This window comes from Solea senegalensis, linkage group LG15 (genome assembly GCF_019176455.1).
Source record: "Solea senegalensis isolate Sse05_10M linkage group LG15, IFAPA_SoseM_1, whole genome shotgun sequence".
Classification (NCBI taxonomy): domain Eukaryota; kingdom Metazoa; phylum Chordata; class Actinopteri; order Pleuronectiformes; family Soleidae; genus Solea; species Solea senegalensis.
Genome location: NC_058035.1, coordinates 9068027 through 9085536, shown reverse-complemented (window position 1 = coordinate 9085536; position 17510 = coordinate 9068027). Strand labels below are relative to the sequence as shown.

The 17510-nt window shown below is 40.2% G+C and overlaps 2 protein-coding genes across 3 annotated transcripts; both read right to left on the bottom strand.

Annotated features, from left to right (window-relative positions):
• Positions 1–2889: 2889 nt before the first annotated feature.
• prr18 (proline rich 18) lies at positions 2890–5156 on the bottom strand. The gene has a single exon (XM_044046359.1). The coding sequence runs from the start codon at positions 4343–4345 to the stop codon at positions 3575–3577; it is 771 nt and encodes a 256-aa protein (XP_043902294.1). The 5' UTR covers positions 4346–5156; the 3' UTR covers positions 2890–3574.
• A 69-nt stretch (positions 5157–5225) lies between these two features.
• sft2d1 (SFT2 domain containing 1) lies at positions 5226–16897 on the bottom strand. 2 transcript variants are annotated; one of them, XM_044046361.1, is made up of 9 exons: positions 16756–16897; positions 16596–16685; positions 15299–15385; positions 14277–14359; positions 12069–12150; positions 11790–11825; positions 11633–11691; positions 9717–9746; positions 5226–6999 (listed from the first exon to the last, which is right to left on the bottom strand). In XM_044046361.1, exons 2-9 carry the CDS (start codon positions 16659–16661, stop codon positions 6960–6962), a joined length of 483 nt encoding a protein of 160 aa, XP_043902296.1. In that variant the 5' UTR covers positions 16662–16685; positions 16756–16897; the 3' UTR covers positions 5226–6959. The 2 variants fall into 2 exon arrangements, with proteins under 2 accessions (XP_043902296.1, XP_043902295.1); XM_044046360.1 differs by having other exon boundaries at positions 16596–16895.
• Between the last annotated feature and the right edge of the window lie 613 nt (positions 16898–17510).

Below are 17510 nucleotides of genomic sequence, written 5' to 3'. Positions count from 1 at the left end.
TTGTAAAGTGTTCCTAATTAAATGTGCTTTATTGTGGATCAAGAGTTTTTTTAAAAATCTTAATTTGTTGATATATTTGTTGTTGTTGTTGTTGTTTTTTTACCAGAACACCAAACTGAATAAATGTTAACATGGCAATACGAGTGATAAATAACCCATTTTAGTTAGGATTTGAATCCCAATGTGGCTTCTATGTGAAATAGAGGCTAAACTTAAATATACCAAGAGTCTGATGCCAGACCTTGGCCTCTTGCTCTGGCTCTGAGCTGCCATCACACACCACCTTCTTCCTCCACGGCTTGACGTCATCCTCTGTCTATCAACAGTAGCAAAAAAAAAAGATTCAGTTGATGTGGGAGTGAATCGAAAGATTAAAAAAGAATGCATTTTTGGTAATCTCTCTTGCCAAGATCATCCTCCCACACAAGAACGTGCAGCCGGAAAAGAAAAAGGAAAGAGAGCGATATAAACAGGATGGATATGCCCATCTTCTCTAAATCCTTCACCTTATTTCCTGTCCTATATCAGGCAACAAAGCCTTTAATCTTTATTTAGACAGAGCGTGATGATCAGCGATACTCATAGGGAGCATTTAAGGACACACTTCACGGCTACATTCTGAGGCAAATGACCATTTTGACGTCTGAGAATAAAAATAAAAGAAAAATACAAAAAAAAAGTGGAGCAAAAACACAAGCTTGAGTGTTAACGCATGCACGCCACAGCAGATTAACTTCACGGGAAAACGTAGAGCTCTGCTTACTTTTACAACCCTCAGATGAAGAATAACACATGCTTGAGCTTTTATGGGAGGACTGTACTCTCTGATGTGTCTTCTCTCTGAGGTCGCCCTGTCCCTGGGAAATGTCTCGTTCTTAACAGACTGCCAATGAAGGGCCACATTACTACAGTTTATGGGCCAAGCCTGTTCAGGAAGTGTCTGTTTTGTCTCTCCTCACAAAAGCTGCTGGAGACGCAGGATTTATCAGTTCTGTTGCTACAGTAATGCCGGTGCGGCACGGCAAAAGGGGACCCGCAGTTCTTTGCTCGGGCTGTTCTGTGCAAAGTGTCGGTGACGTGCATCTATCTGTGCTCCCTGCCATCATAACTCAGGGGAGGATAATGCAGCTGTCCTTCTGTACGTCACTCCTCTAGACAGCGATCATGACACTGCAGTGAGGCGGACAGTAGTCTGCAGCCATTCCCCTTTTACGCTCAGCTGATAAGGGAGTGCAGAAACAGACCAGGTTTAGAGAGACCATTAGCACACGTGACCAGGCCAGAAGTGCCAAAAAATAGCTCCTTAAATTCAACTTTTCCAGTTGAATTCAAGTACTGAGCTGCTTCAGGCCCACTGATGCACTTGTCACCCCCAGGACAGTCGTGAATAGCCCGGCTCCAGGCCTCAATCAGACAGTAATGAATAGCAGAGGGAGGCACTTAAACAAGGCCACGACTGAAATGACACAACAGACGAGGATTGCATAACTTTCAGTCACGGAGCCAGCTGATAGTCATCATCACAGGATCCACGGGGAACCGAACGGGTCCTGGTACAAACAGTGCAGGCTCAGTGTGATCTCAGTCTGCAGCCACATGTGACAATAAGAGCAGTTTGTGACACTCAGTGGGGGCAATGTATTCACGACGACGGGCTTCCTTCTAGCAGCTTACAAATAATTGTAATGGTGCGTCCTGTCTAATCATACGAGGTTGTACGAGGACACGTATTTATCGCCTCATTTAAAAAGGATGCTGTTACAGAAGTGTTTAACAGTGTGGATGATTACTTCCTTTACTTTTTAAAAACACACAGTAGTTGTAACAGAAGCAAATGTTGGAATTACTGCATTTTTTACACAGAAAACCATGTTAGCTTCATGTTATATACCTTTCTGACACCACCAGGATATCTGTGGGCATCCAGAGTCGATCTCATGGCAAATCCCTGATTGAGGCCTCTGAAGGAAAATGATTTTGCTTCAGATTACAAAATATAACCAAACGACAATGATATACCTAAGAATATTAGTGCAAGTAATTGATCAAATAGCTTACCAGTTGTTGTTGTGGGAGCTTTGTAAATGCACTGTACTGTCCTGGACACTTAAAACTCCTCTGTCCAGGTTGTAATTGAGCTTTTACAGTGAACAACACTCTCTGGTTTCCAAGTTACAGAGAACAATACAAAAGAGTTAAAAGCTTATTGCAGAGCACAGCACTGAACATTTAACTATGTTTGTGACCCTGGATGGAGACAGAATCTGTATCTAAGGCTTTAATGTCATTGCCGTTTCCTTTAAAGTTTCCCTTAATGGTGTAGGTGCAATAAAACGGAGGGCAGCTGAAGTGAAACAATAAAGGAGCCAAAAGCATCTTTAACACTTGGGTTTGTTGAGGCTCATTACAGGACCCATATAAAAATACAGTCACTCATGCTTCAGTGGGAAACCACACGAGTATGAAAACATCGGGGTGCAGCAGCTCTTACGTCAAAGTGGGAATGTGTCACTTGCAAATGACAAAGTTCTGGCACAGTTTGGAAGCCACACTTTTAACTGTCTATATGTGTATTGTAGCTGGGTGCATTGTTCCGTTCCATGTGACAAAAGAGAAGCAGTCTGGGGTAGTTTCCTGAGGGGGGATCATGCACCTGGGCCATTCAGAGCACTGATCAACCCTGCTTAACAGGAAATCTAAGAAGCTTAGAACACTAATGCCCAAATGGCCTCAGGTAGCAACAGTGGCCACAAAGAGCCTTTAAAAAAACTGTCCGGGAACAAACCGGAAGAGGAAATCGACTGCATGCAACCACCCTCATGTAACAGAATTATTGTAGAGGCATGACACAAATTAGCAAGTGTTTAAAAGGGGCCCAGGACACGTGTGTGATTAAATAAACATTTTACTTACTTAAAACAGCATAAAATCATTAGCTGAGGAAAACAAATGTTGACAGTACAAATGTTCAGTTATATTAAATACAGTACATCAGTGATAAAAACAGAGGATAAAAGCCCTCTCATCAGAGAAAATAAATAGTCCAGTTTGGTTTTAGCAGCATGAGACGCACATAAAGCCCTGTTGTGTTGACAGCTTATTGTTCTCCAACAACAAAGGAACGCTTCTGCGTCCCTTTACGCAAACCAGTGTGCCAACCCACAGACGCCCCTCACTCAAAAACAGATTCCATGTGCAAAAGACATTAACATTAAGGAATTCAAATCAAACAAACAAAATAATAATAATAATATAAAAACAAACATAGAAGAGGCATCAAACTTATAAAGTAAACGTCCCTGTGAACCATAAAAAGCACTGTTGGATGAGGCTGGCTGCAGATAACATTTACATGTTTGTCAAATTATCCCTTTTAGTTATTTATTTATTTATTTATCATTTGTGAAGTCCAACAAGACACGGCGACATTCCTCTGGAGACACGTGGATAACAATGTCCTCACATTTATTACACTCGCGTCAGAGGTGCCACTGCAGCAGGCCTCAGGTGCGTACACTTCCAAGAGTGCACCGTCTCCTCTCACTTCAAGTTCAGTCAGGTCAGACGTCAGGTGTCAGCAGCCTTTAAGGTGCGGGAGTGCAGAAAGTTTGTCCACTTTCCCCAAAGCAGCGGCGTTTTCGACGCCTTTCAGCCACTCTTTACATTTCCTCACGACAGTCTCGTCCACGTCTCCGTCCTCGTCCTCGTACTCCACATCGTCGTATTTGTACTGATCGTTCAACAGTGATATCTTGACGATGGCAGTGATGTCCTGCTCGGCGCTCTCCGCTTTGGCCAGAGGAGCGCCGCCCTTCGACGCTCCGTGCGTCTTTTTGGATGGAAAAACTCGCCTGTGCCGAAAGTCCGTGGAGGCGCAGCACTTCTGCTGCTTTGCCAGCATCTGCTTTTCAAGATTGCGCTTTTGGATGACGAGAATGGCCTCAGGGGTGAGACTGAGGCTGAACTGGATCTCCTTCTTCCCTTCGTCTTTGCCATGGATGTGTCTGGCGGAGTCCATGGAGCTGGAGCGCCTGACTGCTTCCGATGACTCCTGAGGTTTGGGCACCATCAGCCAGGGACCCTTTCCCTGAGTCTCCTGACCAACACCCGGCTTCTGATCTTGGCTTTTACTCTTCTGCTGTTGGGCTTTTCGCCCCAAATTCCTCAAGTTCGCAGACGTCCAAGAAATGGACTGCTTCTCCCTGTCGGACCCCGCTTTCTCTCCGCAGGATTTGCTGGTGTGCTCAGGCTGAGGAGGAGGCACCGCGGTGGCTTTCTTTTTCCCGAACAGCTCCCTGCCTGGAGAGGAGATCCGCTGAGGGAGGCTGATCGGCGGAAAAGGCATTTCTTTGCTTTGTCTCTTCGAGTCTGGAAGCGATCAGGATGTAAATACGTGCAAATGCTCAAAGTGCAGACGAGGGAGCTCTGTGCAAAGCGACGAGCGGCGCTCTGTGGGCATTAGCCATCGGCGGCGAGGTGGAGGGAGGCAGTAGAGTGCACCTGTTGTCCACGTCCACTAGGGCTCAACTGATGCGCACACTCACACTGCGTGGCTGCTTTAAGACCGTGGCGGCAGGAAGGCGTGGTCAGCAGACGCACCAAACAAAGCCACGAAGAAAACTGTGGTTATGTCATTTCATCATTTCCAACAACTTCCTCATAAGATGAGCTAAATCCACACTGCTGCTCCAAGCCACTCACTCCAAACCAAACATCATTCTAACATCCACCAGCAAACCCCTGAGGCCTGTTTTCAAAACCACACAATCAAAGATTGTGATGCTGAAGTGTGTGTTTCTATAAAGTAAAGTTTACTCATACCTATATTGTAATTTAAAAGGGACAAATGAATTGAAGGTGAAGCACATGTTTCTCTGCATCTCACGCAGACGGTCATTTCTGCTGGGTGCTCAAAGAAACCTGAGCCGTCCTTGAACCAACAGAACATGTCACTGACACACCGACATGTTCCGTTTGTGCGCTTTCAGACCGTCAATAAAGTCTCACAGGTCAATAAAGTGATGGTCCATTGTTCTTTCAGCCACGCAGCGTCTATGAAAGGACCTGAGGGGTAAAATACAAATAGACTACATTATTGATTTTCTTTCTTTCTTTCTTTCTGCTATTATCTGTACATTCACTCAAGACAGTTCCACCATTGATTCAGTGAGATTTGGTTTCTCTCCTTGTCGAGAACAAGACAAAATCAATACTTCCTCCAAAAGTATAGTTGTTGTTGTTTTACAGTTTATTTCATATTGCCTGAGATGCTCATGTTTACAATTTAACAGTCATGCAACTGACTTTATTACTTATCACAATATCAATACATGGGATTTAAGTGTAGTTCCATAAGGTGTCTGTTATTACTTTCTAATGTAATTTGATAAACTAGAATTATTTAACCAGATGCTGTGTAGCTCTCCTCTCCACTTTAAGCCAATCATACAACCTGTGTTGTTAATAAATGGCATTATCCATGACAACACAACGCCTAGTTATTTATTACAAATCATGACGTTGTGCGGGACAAAGATTTGTTTGATTTCGGCGGTCGCTTAGGCTCTTCTCTGACATAAGAGTGGATTACACTGTATGTCATGAAGAGGCAACAGTTGGGACTCTTAACAGATTGCCGTGATCTCTGCAATCTGTCAAGAGGGGGGAAAAAAAACACACACACACACACCGACCCTTCCTTCAATTAATTATTTTAGCCCTCAAATCTCTGCCAAGTTAGTTGAATAAGTAATACTGAGAAGGAGATTTAGTCTGTATTTATCCACCGCATTACAAAAGTGTCCAAAGACACTGTGGTAGGAGGGAGAGCAAAACTGTTTCACTGCAAACTCTTCTGCTGATTCATACCATAAATGAAGAAGCATCACACAGCCTCAGAGACTGATTTGTAAAATGTAGATCACCCCACACACACACACAACACGGTGTAAACTAAAATCCAAGCACTGCTCCGGTGTGTTCTCCAAAAGGGAAACGACACGACCTCAACAGAATAATGTGAACATCTGCACCACAGATGGGGGGTAGACAAAGGTTACACATCTTCCGGATGGAGGTTGTCATGACAACCATATCCTGATGAAAGGCTACACTGTGATGCTGAAGCAATATGGGGAACCCGATGCATGCTATACTGGGTTATTAGGTCAAATCAAAACCACAATGCTCAGGAAAGCATAATTAACTGGGGCATTAGTAACATCTGGCAGGAAATCGAATCTAAAATTGTAAAGTAATTTTAGCGGCTGGGTGTGAGACAGGAGTGTTCGACATGCTCAGTGGACCCTAACAGTAGGAGCCTCTTTTTTCTTTATAATCATATAAAATTTCAAAAGAACAGTGGATATCAAATATCCCAGTGCATCACCAGTGAAGCAGTGCCTAAAGGGAATGATCATTCACAAACACGAAAGCAGCGTAAGAGAGCCTCTTTATACATCACTGCCTCTTAACGCACAGGGAGAGAAAACAGAAACACGCTGTGTTTCAACAATGTCCGTGTGTAAAACAGTAAAATGTGTTCTAAAAATCATCCAAAAGAAAACTGAATGTCACTCAGATGTAAATATGTTCAGCTGGTCAGAATGTCATCAAGTGTGTGTGTGTGTATAAACAATGTAAAGGCACTTAACTTGTAAGCGTGAAGCAAAGAAAAAAGCTATAAAATCCTCCAAAAAAAAATAGGAATATGTTTAAATATATTAGGCATTAAAGGCACTAATTTGTCTCACATCAAAAGCAAAAGCCTAATGACCATTCTAAACCTTCAGATAGACCCAGACGGCACCAATTCACAGCATGAAACAGCCACAATAACAATCTTGGAACTATAGTGTATAAACATCATTGATTTATAATTTACAGAGCCACTGTTCTTCTTTTTTTTGCAGTTTGCATATTTGGACCAGTCTTCGAATGAAATTGGGGACTCCAGAGTCCTAATTCAGACAGGTTGTGAAGCATTTCATCACTGCATCCCTGTGGAAAGAAAGGACAAAAAAAAAATGTGAAATGGGCCCTTTGCACAGCACAGCAGCCACTTTGACATAAAAGCACAAAAAAAACCCACACTTAACAATGACGCTGTTAAGTTAACACAAATGAGGACGGTGTCACAGTGAACCAGCACGCACCCTTGAAGCTAAATGGACCTCGGTCATCATTATTTAATTATTTATACGTGTGCTTTTCCTACTGTGACCTGTTCAAAACAACCGCAGCGCAGTGCACCCATTAAGAAATAAATTTTTTTTAAAAAAGAGCGAGAAGAACGAAAAATTCAAGGAATGGTTTGTGACAGAAACTGGGTCATGCATGTAAAATGAAACGTGACAAAATCAAATAAAAAACCATTTCCAGCCTTTGTTAAGGCTGGACTTAGGGTGGGGCTTGACATGAATAAGTGAGCGTGTTTTGCCGGGGAAGCACCACATGTTCAGAGTGACGGGGTGCTCCCGCTCTCCAGGTAGTCGGCGCTGAAGGATGATGCAATATGAGCGATCACCATGACAACCGTGAGACCGTTGCTTTACTCTGGTTCCCCTTCACACCATTTGCTCCAGTGTGTGTTGCTATGCAGACTTTGCCTGCAGTCACCGTCAAATTTCAATGGAGGAGGTGTGAAACCCGTCAAGGTTAAAAGGAGACGGGGGAAGCAGCCTGAATGGGGGGGCAGAGTGGAGACTCACTCCTTTAAATGCTTTGGTTTGTCCCACCGGTGTCCACATTAAAGTCACTCAATACCATTGTCCTCATATTATTTTCAGCATACAGCATGAAATTTTTTTTTTATATATATATAAATATATTCTTTGGAGGCCTGGTGCTATTTTGCTCCCCCTAAATTTGCATGAATAAAAGATCAATATCAGAGACTTCACTCCACTTCTGATCAAATATCAGAGCAACAGTGGCCCAAATACACCGTGGGAAGTGCACATGCAGCAGGTTTGAGTACCTTGGTCTGTGGGCATCAGGTTATAAATAGGCAACCAGGTAAAATGTGTTTAAAAGGATCTGCTTGCCATGTGGGGCTGTGACCAGCCATTTGACCACACACACATGCACAAGGAGCTCCTGGTCACATTCAAAATAGCAGTAAATATTGACCTTCATCTGCTTTTTTTTATTTTTTTTTTTTTATGTGTCATCCAGAGGGGGAAGAAATAAGGTCAGATTAATAAAATACACAGCTGCGCTGTAACGACAAAAATAATCAAATGTAAATTAAACAAAAAACTGGATTAAAGTAAGAAGATTAAAGCAAAAGGAGGATAATAGGTTGATGCAAAAATATAAGGTTTAACACAACACAACAAAGGTTTCACAAACAATGGTAAGCCCCAACACTAGCAGTCAAATTTGCATTTCTGCATAGGAATTCTGGCTTTTTTTGGAAGTCTGAACAAGGAAAAAGGTCTGTATCTCAGCTTTGTATTGTCATTAGCATTTTGGTTGGGGGAGGGGACGCCCAGGGATGTTCTAGTATGTCTCTCAGCTGCCACAGTGGATTATAGGGTTGCCCAAATGCACAAGGCACTGCATGTGGGGGGGGCTTCATCAGTCTTGCATACAGCTGGACTGAGAAAACAAAAATCACACCTCATGTTTGGCTTCTGGGAAACACAGAGGTTTATTGGAACACCAGCTAGGACAATTAAAAGGAGCCAAGTAAAGCAAAGTACTGTTCATTTAACAATTTATTGCCATCAGGCTCTGTGACGCTCACAAAGCAAGTATCCTGTGAGAAAGATGGAGATTGCTTTTGGCAGAATGACCTATTTGGGTCTTGATCTAATCAGAATTTTGTATTGTGCGTTAACCCTATAGATCTTAACATAAGCTCAGCAACAACTAATGCAAAAGCTTCTGGGGCTACTTTTGGTAATTTTGAAGAGAATTATTACACAAGGAAATAATTCCATCCAATATCCCGGAGGAAGCCAATAGCATCACAGGGGGAACAGAGCATGAGTGTGAAACAACAAGCTGCCATTTGCTTGACACAAAGCCGGCACGAGTCGTATGGGGGATTACAGCCATATGGTGGCGACAAACAGAGTTTAAGGATAAATAAAAACATGTTTTCACAGCAGTTTTGTGCGCGAGGTATTTCAGTGTCAGACAGCACAATGTCGAAAGGAAATTATTAAGGGTCTCCTTGGAGAGTAAGTGGTTTCTCAGGAATGGCTCAACTGAAGACCTATTCTTAAACAGAGAATTAAAAAGGTGCAAAAGTATTTCACACATTATATATATATACACAGTACTTCATTTCTTAAAATCCTTTGGGTTGAGTCAATCACTGAGTGAGAGTGCAGGTAGCCACTTCTTCCAGGTCTAATAGAATGGTTGCACTTAACATAACTATGACAATCAACAGGACATGACTATATAAAAGAGATGACTATTAAAATGAGCTAATAAGCTAAACATGGCCTGTCACCCAACACATTCCCTACGTGGTAAAACATTTTCCCCAGTTTGTAAACATGTTGACAAGTGCCCTACGCTTTGGTTAGATTAATGCAAGCTAATGCTAGTGCTTTTTATGATGGGGAAAGAAGATACAATAACTTTGTGGTCACATGCTGTCCCCCTTTCTCTATTAGATATTAAATATGATCCTTTCAAATGACCTCTTTAAACCAGAATTACATATACCATGAGTGCAAAAAAATATATATCTATCTTACCTTGCAAATGGAATGTAGGAGATGCTATACCTGAAAGAGGGAAAATACAAAACATAAATGAATATATTGAAATAAAAATACAGCCTGTGAAAGAATAAAGTACTTCTCATTTGTATTATGATAACAAAATACCAACACGTAAAGCACACTTTCAGAGCTCCACCATGTAGTAATCATTAGACTGAAGGGTTTTTGATGTGCAAAAACAACAACAACAGATTCCCTGCACTGGAAGTGATCACAGCTAAAGTTAAGCCCTGATCTGATGCATAAAGTATGTAAAATATGTGAGGAATCTGGTAGAGCAGTTGAATTATTAACCACAGCCCAAGCCTGAGCATGTATGCCATCTTATTTGATGACCAGCAGTAAATCCTCATCTATTACATCAGTGTCCATATATTTAGAAATTAAACTACAAGGACAGAAGTGGAAACACACATGGAAGAGAGCTTGTTTGTTTCAGTGTGAACAAGTAGGGATTACACAAGGTGGTATCTGTCCTTACAAAGGATTTCTGTATACAAAAAGGTGCTGTCTTTACACATCTGCACCTTTTACACAGGCTGAATAAAAGGGGGCTTGTATGTGGGTCAGTGGCTTATTACTGATCCACCTTCACACAAGCCTCTGAGTGGTTGTGTGGGAGTGCACTATGCCCCCTGTCTGTTATGAATGAGTCTGTGATGTGTGACTTGTTGTTGCCATGGTGATGCCTCAGAGATGGCAGGCTAGGCGGAAGTGAATGTACAACATGCAGGTGCAAAAGCAGTGATGTCAGTAGAGACCGATGCACTCAAACTGTCAGTTCCTTTCTTGCCGAGTTTTTAGTGTTGTTTACATGTTGAGTTTCCCCGTTCGCTCACACACTCAAAGCTCCTTTGTTACTGCTGTGCAAATATGCTCAAATTGACGAACATACAAGTACTAACATGCCCATATGCATTAAGCACAAGTCTTCCTATTCACTGCTAAGCTGTAACTTAACCCCACTGACCATAACACTTCATCTTCTTTTTCCTCCGCTTGTCCGATTCAGAAAACCACTATAACATTTCTGAGATAATATTGTATACTTCAAGGGATCTATATGTATGAAATGTATTATATTAAGAAATAAAATGACCATGATGTGAGTTTAGCCCTTTTAAAAATGTCTCGACCAGAGGAGAGACATGGTCATGTCTCAATATTCAAACATGGATGGCTGAAAGCAAAGACAAACTTGACATACTGGTGTGGATACTATTCACCTGAATGGGGAAGTAGAACGGGACACTTAAGCCAAGGTTAGCATACCCTTCGCTCTCCCGCTCGCTCATAAAATATGCCAATGGAAATTTAGCATATATAATATCTTTTATGGTCTCCACCTGTTGCTGACACTCCAAGTTTAACCAAATAGGTTGAATGTAAAAATTAAACAGACTGGGTCTTACATTATTCTCACTGGACCATTCCCCTGTGATATCACTGGTAGAAGTAATCATGCACAGGAAGCTGGGATTGATTTTTGTCTTCTTAGCAAGGCGGAAAACATAAATCTGCACACTGACATAACATCACAGGCTGGCTGACTGCTCAGGTAAACTGGTGCAAATAAATTTGAATCTGGTCTTTTCATATTAAATATACGTGCCTCTAATGGTCATTATGATCAATACATGTAATATGGTGTTACATTTCCTTTTATTATAATCTAAATAAGGCCTAATTAGGCTTTAGCAGCCTAATTATCTCTACTCACAAACATTTAATTCAAGTTAGAGCAAAGTCGGAGCAAAGTTAGCTATCACACAAAAGATGGGTTCATCCGAGTAGGTGTGAGTGATGAGTCAGTTAATTGCCTGCTGTAGTGTTGTGGAGAGATGGCTCACACACACACATGCACGCACACACTCACTCACAACACTTACCATGTCATTGCCAGAAACTGCAGAATACAGAAGATAATGGCCAGTCCATTTTTTCCCCACTGTCAAACAAAAAAAGGGATTCTAATTATTACCAACACTGCAATGACACAATGAGGATGATACAGTAACAAGCTTGAAAACTAGGTGATCTACTTACCCAAAACACAGCACACAGTGTTAACACAAGGCAGAGCTGGCGGAAGAACAAATCAACTGTTAGAGCATCTTAAATGCTGTGCAATCAAACACATTTCTTTCTAGACATTGTACAGAAAATGTACAATGGTAACCCAATGAAAAATAAAAGAGCAACACCTGCACACAGATGTCACCATTTTACATAATGAAAAAGGTTAAGATGTCAGATTATCTCCAATACGAATTAAAATGTGAGTATCTATAACAAATCTAAGCAACAGTAAAATATTATACTTGCCAACATAACAATGGTGGCTATCAGTCTTGTTGGTTCAAACATGCGCTTCAGCTGTTTCAGTGGTCCCATCAGGAAGCAGGTGCTTCAGAAAGAGAAAAAAGAAACAGACTATTGACCCATTTCTAACATCTTATTATGCATTAATACAGGAAATTTGCATGATATTTTTTTTTTATATATATCTGGTGCTACCTTTTCACCATGCTAAAATGTTATTGCACCTTTAAATAATGCAGCCAAGAACGTGAATATTTATTTTGACTTCCACTACTTTTTTTTGTCATGTCTCAGCATGTTGGATTGTTGTTTTACTAATTTAATTACGTAACATAACATGGGTTTCATCCACACAACATCAGCACCCTTGACAGCTATAACTGACATAATACACACCTTCATTTGCTCAACATTTTAGGTCAAAGGTCTTCTTTTCCTTAAATTTAACATCAGAAAATGAATACAAAACTTTGTTTACATGAATTTCAGAATGACCTGCATATACGGTTTGTACAGGCACCTACAAATAAATCTCTTCTGAGTGACTAATTAATTTTTCACTACAGTTATTAGTGGGCGATAAATATTTCATGGACAACACCACAATTATGCCTTTAAAGCCTCCTACATGATGCATGTGTGACGTCAGTAAATCTAACAAGACAATGGATTTCCCCAGTGACGAGGCACACAGCTCTGGACTCAGCAGCGCTGTGTGGGTAGAGGGAATCTGTGGAGCATCACATCTGTTCGATGAGACATAAGAGTAGTCTGTCTTGACGCAGGCTCTTTCTATTGATACACAATCGGAGGAAGCTTCAGGTGTCAGACACTAACAACATCCCCACACACTGCCACTGCTGATGAGAAAAAGGAAATCATTTTGGGACAGTGAGTGGGATTTTTCAAAGCCAAGCACATGTACTACTAATCAAAAAAGAGAGATTACATAACCTCCCACTTCTTTGTATGAAATGATTGAGCCAATGATCTCTGTCCATATGGGTGAAAAGGGATTTCAATTTCATTAAAACATTACACTCCTACTCATCCATGTTACAGTTTAACATGAAATGCCAAAGGCTGCTCTGACTGGGTGAAGAAAACAACACTGCACTGAGAAAGACAACACTATCAACTATTGATATATACAGTCAGAAAGTAACTTGACAGTAACTTAAGGCCACACCGTCTCACTAACAGTGTATGACACAGTCAGGCCAACTAACACCAACAGAAGAAAACTTTAGACCAATTGAAAAGTTGCATGACACATTTTATTCATTATGCTCAGTTACATATTGGTTTGTATGGAAGACACTTAACCTTGTATGCATCTATAAAAGTGGTGATACGTTTTCAGTTGATAAAGTCCTTGCTCAGAAATCTAATAAGGTGATAAGCAAACACTGATGTCCTCTCTGCTCAAAAGGACCAATGACAAAACAAAAACGTTAGGAGACACAGACAACTAGTCTGTTCTGTTCAATGACCACTGTCTTTTTTATCCCAATCTCTTTCAGGCAACATTAAATTAAGCTCTCATAATCACAAAGGGCTATTGTGGCACTTTGTGCACATGCCCACTTGCATCGAAATTGTGCAATCCCTATTCAGAAGAAAGCCTTTCACATTAATGTTGGTTATTCATGCATGGATGAAGAGTCCCAGAATTACAATAAAGATATGGCTGCCTTCGGGTGCAGTTAAAGTGTGGTAACTATAAAGGCAGTCTCATACTGCCATAAAATGCTGTGTTAATAGTAACAAGACTATTTGTACTTAGATATGAATTAGGTGAGTTGATAAACATGTCATAATAAAAGGCTCTAAGGTAGCTAAGTACAATGCAACCACATTGTACCACACGAATAATGTAATCCATCTGAAACAGTAGATAGCAATAACAGAATATCAATAATCAATCAAGAAAAATTAAAATAAATTTCATGTATTCTGCAGCATCTGTGTGGCAAATACTGACTGACAAGTACACTGTATTTAGTAAATATGCTTTGCAAGCAGAAAACCTGTGAAAGGTAAATGTACTGCCTTAGGAAGGATGACTGCAATGAGGTGTAGCAGTCGTCCAGACAGTGAAATCATAGTCTATACGTCTGTAACCCACTATTTGACGTATTTCTGGCAGTGTGCCACACTGGTGAGAAATATATAGTTTTAAGAGAGAAGTCACACTTCAGTAGGACGTACCTGGCAATAGCTGTCAAATTCCCTATTGTGTAGAAGACAGCGAAAAACTTCGCTCCGTTAGGAAGGAACAACAATGCTGTCCCCTGTAAAAACCACAAAATAATGTCAGCTAAATGATACAATAATATCACCAGTAACTCCACATAAGAAAAAAATACTCTTCCCTTGTAGCAGGTTGTAGCCTTTAAATGCTAAATTCTATTATTATTTTGATGATAGGTAAGGGCAGCCTTTACTGGCCTTACAGGGTATGCTAATTGACTTTTACTGGGGCATTAGATCCACAAACATACTATTTTGACACACTTTCAGAGATGAGAGTGAGAGAGAGGGTGTGATGACACAACCCAAGATATGTTTGAGACTTTGTTGTCAGAAATTACACATAAACCCCCTGACCACCGGGCCTCCACAGAGCAGTTGTGTTGGGAACTGTAACAATGTGGTGGCTCAAGTGTTAGTGGCGAGTCACTTCCTGTCATCTTAGCTGCAATGCCACTAACTGAATCCTTCTATGTGATATAGCAACTTCTCTGTGTCAATTTACTGCAAGACACATTGAGTAACATGACAGCAATTTGTCATGGTGACAACTTTTCTGGGAAATATTAACAATTTATAGTGGCTAGTACAGATAAATTGGTCTGCCAATGTTTTTGATTAACTATTATTTATTAATGTAAGTTTGCACATTTTTGTTCTACAACTATTTTTTCATCCAAATGTTTACATGAGAAAGTTTGTTTTTTTACTTTATCTGAATCATACATTTAACATTTAGCTTTTACCTTATTTCTACATATACAAGTACAGTGTATTGCTGACACAAAATGCAGATTGTTGTTCAATAAATGTTTCATTAACTTCAGCAATTATATAAGTTGTTGTCATGGCTTATTAAAAAAAACATGAGTTGACCTTGTTGACCTAGTTTCTACAGATATGTCACAAGAGATGCTGTCTTATAAAGTCAGTTTAAAAAAAATCCACAAAACTCAAATTCCAAAGGCAGAGACACTCACGAGTATTGAGCACAGGATGCCTCCGGCAAAGCATATGATGAACCATTTCACCCTGGTGCTGTAGCTGAGAGTGGTGGCATCAAAAACCTGGCAAGAACAATGGGAGGATGTCACAAGACAAACCTGATGACACGCACAAAGAAAACTGGCTTCCTACTTAACCGTGTTGGCTGGAGCCTAGCAGATAACAGCCAGCCACAATATTATCCTAACATAACAGGTCTCAGTAACGAACACAGAACATTATATCAGATGGGTGAAGATGTATGTGTATATGTTTGAAATAATGTGCCTCACATTAAATTGTGATCTTTTTTCAAACATTTACTCCTTGAATATGTTTTACCTATTCCAGTGGTTCTCAATTTTTTTATTCCAAGTACTGCCTGCGAAAATATTGAGCTCAACATTATCACCAACATTAAAATACAGTGTTGTAAAGTCAGCTACGGACTTTTCACAGGAAGCAATATTTACTCCCAATGAGATAATTTGCTATCTCATCATCCTTCTCTTCTATACTTCAGACACTGGTATTGTGAAATTAGATTAAGATGGAGCAAAAGATAAGGTGACTCAAATTATTATTATTAAATGTATTATAATTTGTTGTCATCCAATTCATTTCTACACTGGTCAAAATTCCTCAGCTTCACCCTGGTATACAGTAGAACAATATTTCTGATTTCCCTCCAACTACCACCAGAGGAAGCTCAGTTTGAGAACCAAGGACCTATTCAAAAGGATAGAAACTCTTTTGCATGCAAGATTGGGTAAAATGATTTATATTGTGAATTGGGACACAATATTTGCCACCTTTAAAAGGTGAGTGTGAAACAATAACCACACTGAAATGGACCACAAAACAAAACAAAATAAAACTGTGCAGTAGATCAGCAAAGAAAAAAGCAAAAGTTGGTGTAACAGAGTTAATTGAATTAACAACCACATAACATAAAACACATGACTTAAGACCTCGCCTTACCTCATTTCCTCCTCATCGTGAACGCGTGTAAAAAAGTATAAATAAATAAGCAAATGCAGTTTATTAATATCATTAACCTGAAACATTGGAAGAGAAAGCAGATGTTAATGTGGCTGTTTGCTAACGTTAGCCAACTGTCGTCAACTAACATTGACGACTGCTGCGACTAAGAACACACAATTATATCAACACCAACAGCAAGTACACTAAGAGTAATGTTGGGAAACGGATATGTTATACAAGTAACATTCTTTTTAATTAATACATATTAACCGCTGACATGTTAGTGACAGTGTTAGCAACGTAGCTTACCTGTGCAGTGAGACCCAGCTCTTCATTCTCCTCTTGGCCGCTTAACACACGGCGAAGCTTGTCCATCGCTAGCTGCTAGCTAACACACCGCTTTAAAAAACAAACAAAAAAACCAATATAACCTAATGATTATGTTCAATGCGTCTCTGCTTATACTTACTTTACGCCAACTTAAGTTTTGACCGTCGCAAAAGCGACTTCCTGTACGATACTCTCTGACAGGACTGGCCCAGGATCGGTTTGTCACCCTAAACAACTTGACATATCGGCAAGAAGATCAATGTAACGCTGATCACAGATCAGTGCAGGAAGGCGACGTCACAACTCCACTTCCTGGTACACAGTGCTGCATTTCAGTGCTTTCGGAAATTATGGAATTTCGAGAAAATGGATAGATGGATGAAATATCAGCGCCAATAAATTCAAATAAACGAAACTAAAATAAACTAGAAATAAATAAATAAATAACCTAATTCAAAATAAACTAATCTAAACTAAACTAAACTAAACTAAGCCAAAATAAAATAGCTGCTGGTGTGTTAAAACACTGTCAGTTGTTCCAGAGCCCACTGGTGGCTCACAGAGAAATTGCAGGTGGGGCTTGAATCTCCCACTCACCAAATTCAGCAAAACCTACTGCATAATAGTTTGCTGTGTGTGGTGGAATTCAAAATTAAAAGGTTATAAAAAAAAACAATAAAACACAATGCCTCAACATGTTATTCACATTTAAATGATGTCTCGTACATCATAGAGATTCTAAGTTATGGCCAAAAATGGTCATCACAATGACTGTATTTTAATCAGCAGAGAGATCATGATTATTCATAGGAACAAAATATTTTTATTTAAGAAGATGATGTGTTCTTCAATTTCTTCGTCATTCAATTCTGCAATATGTAATTCAACAGAAAA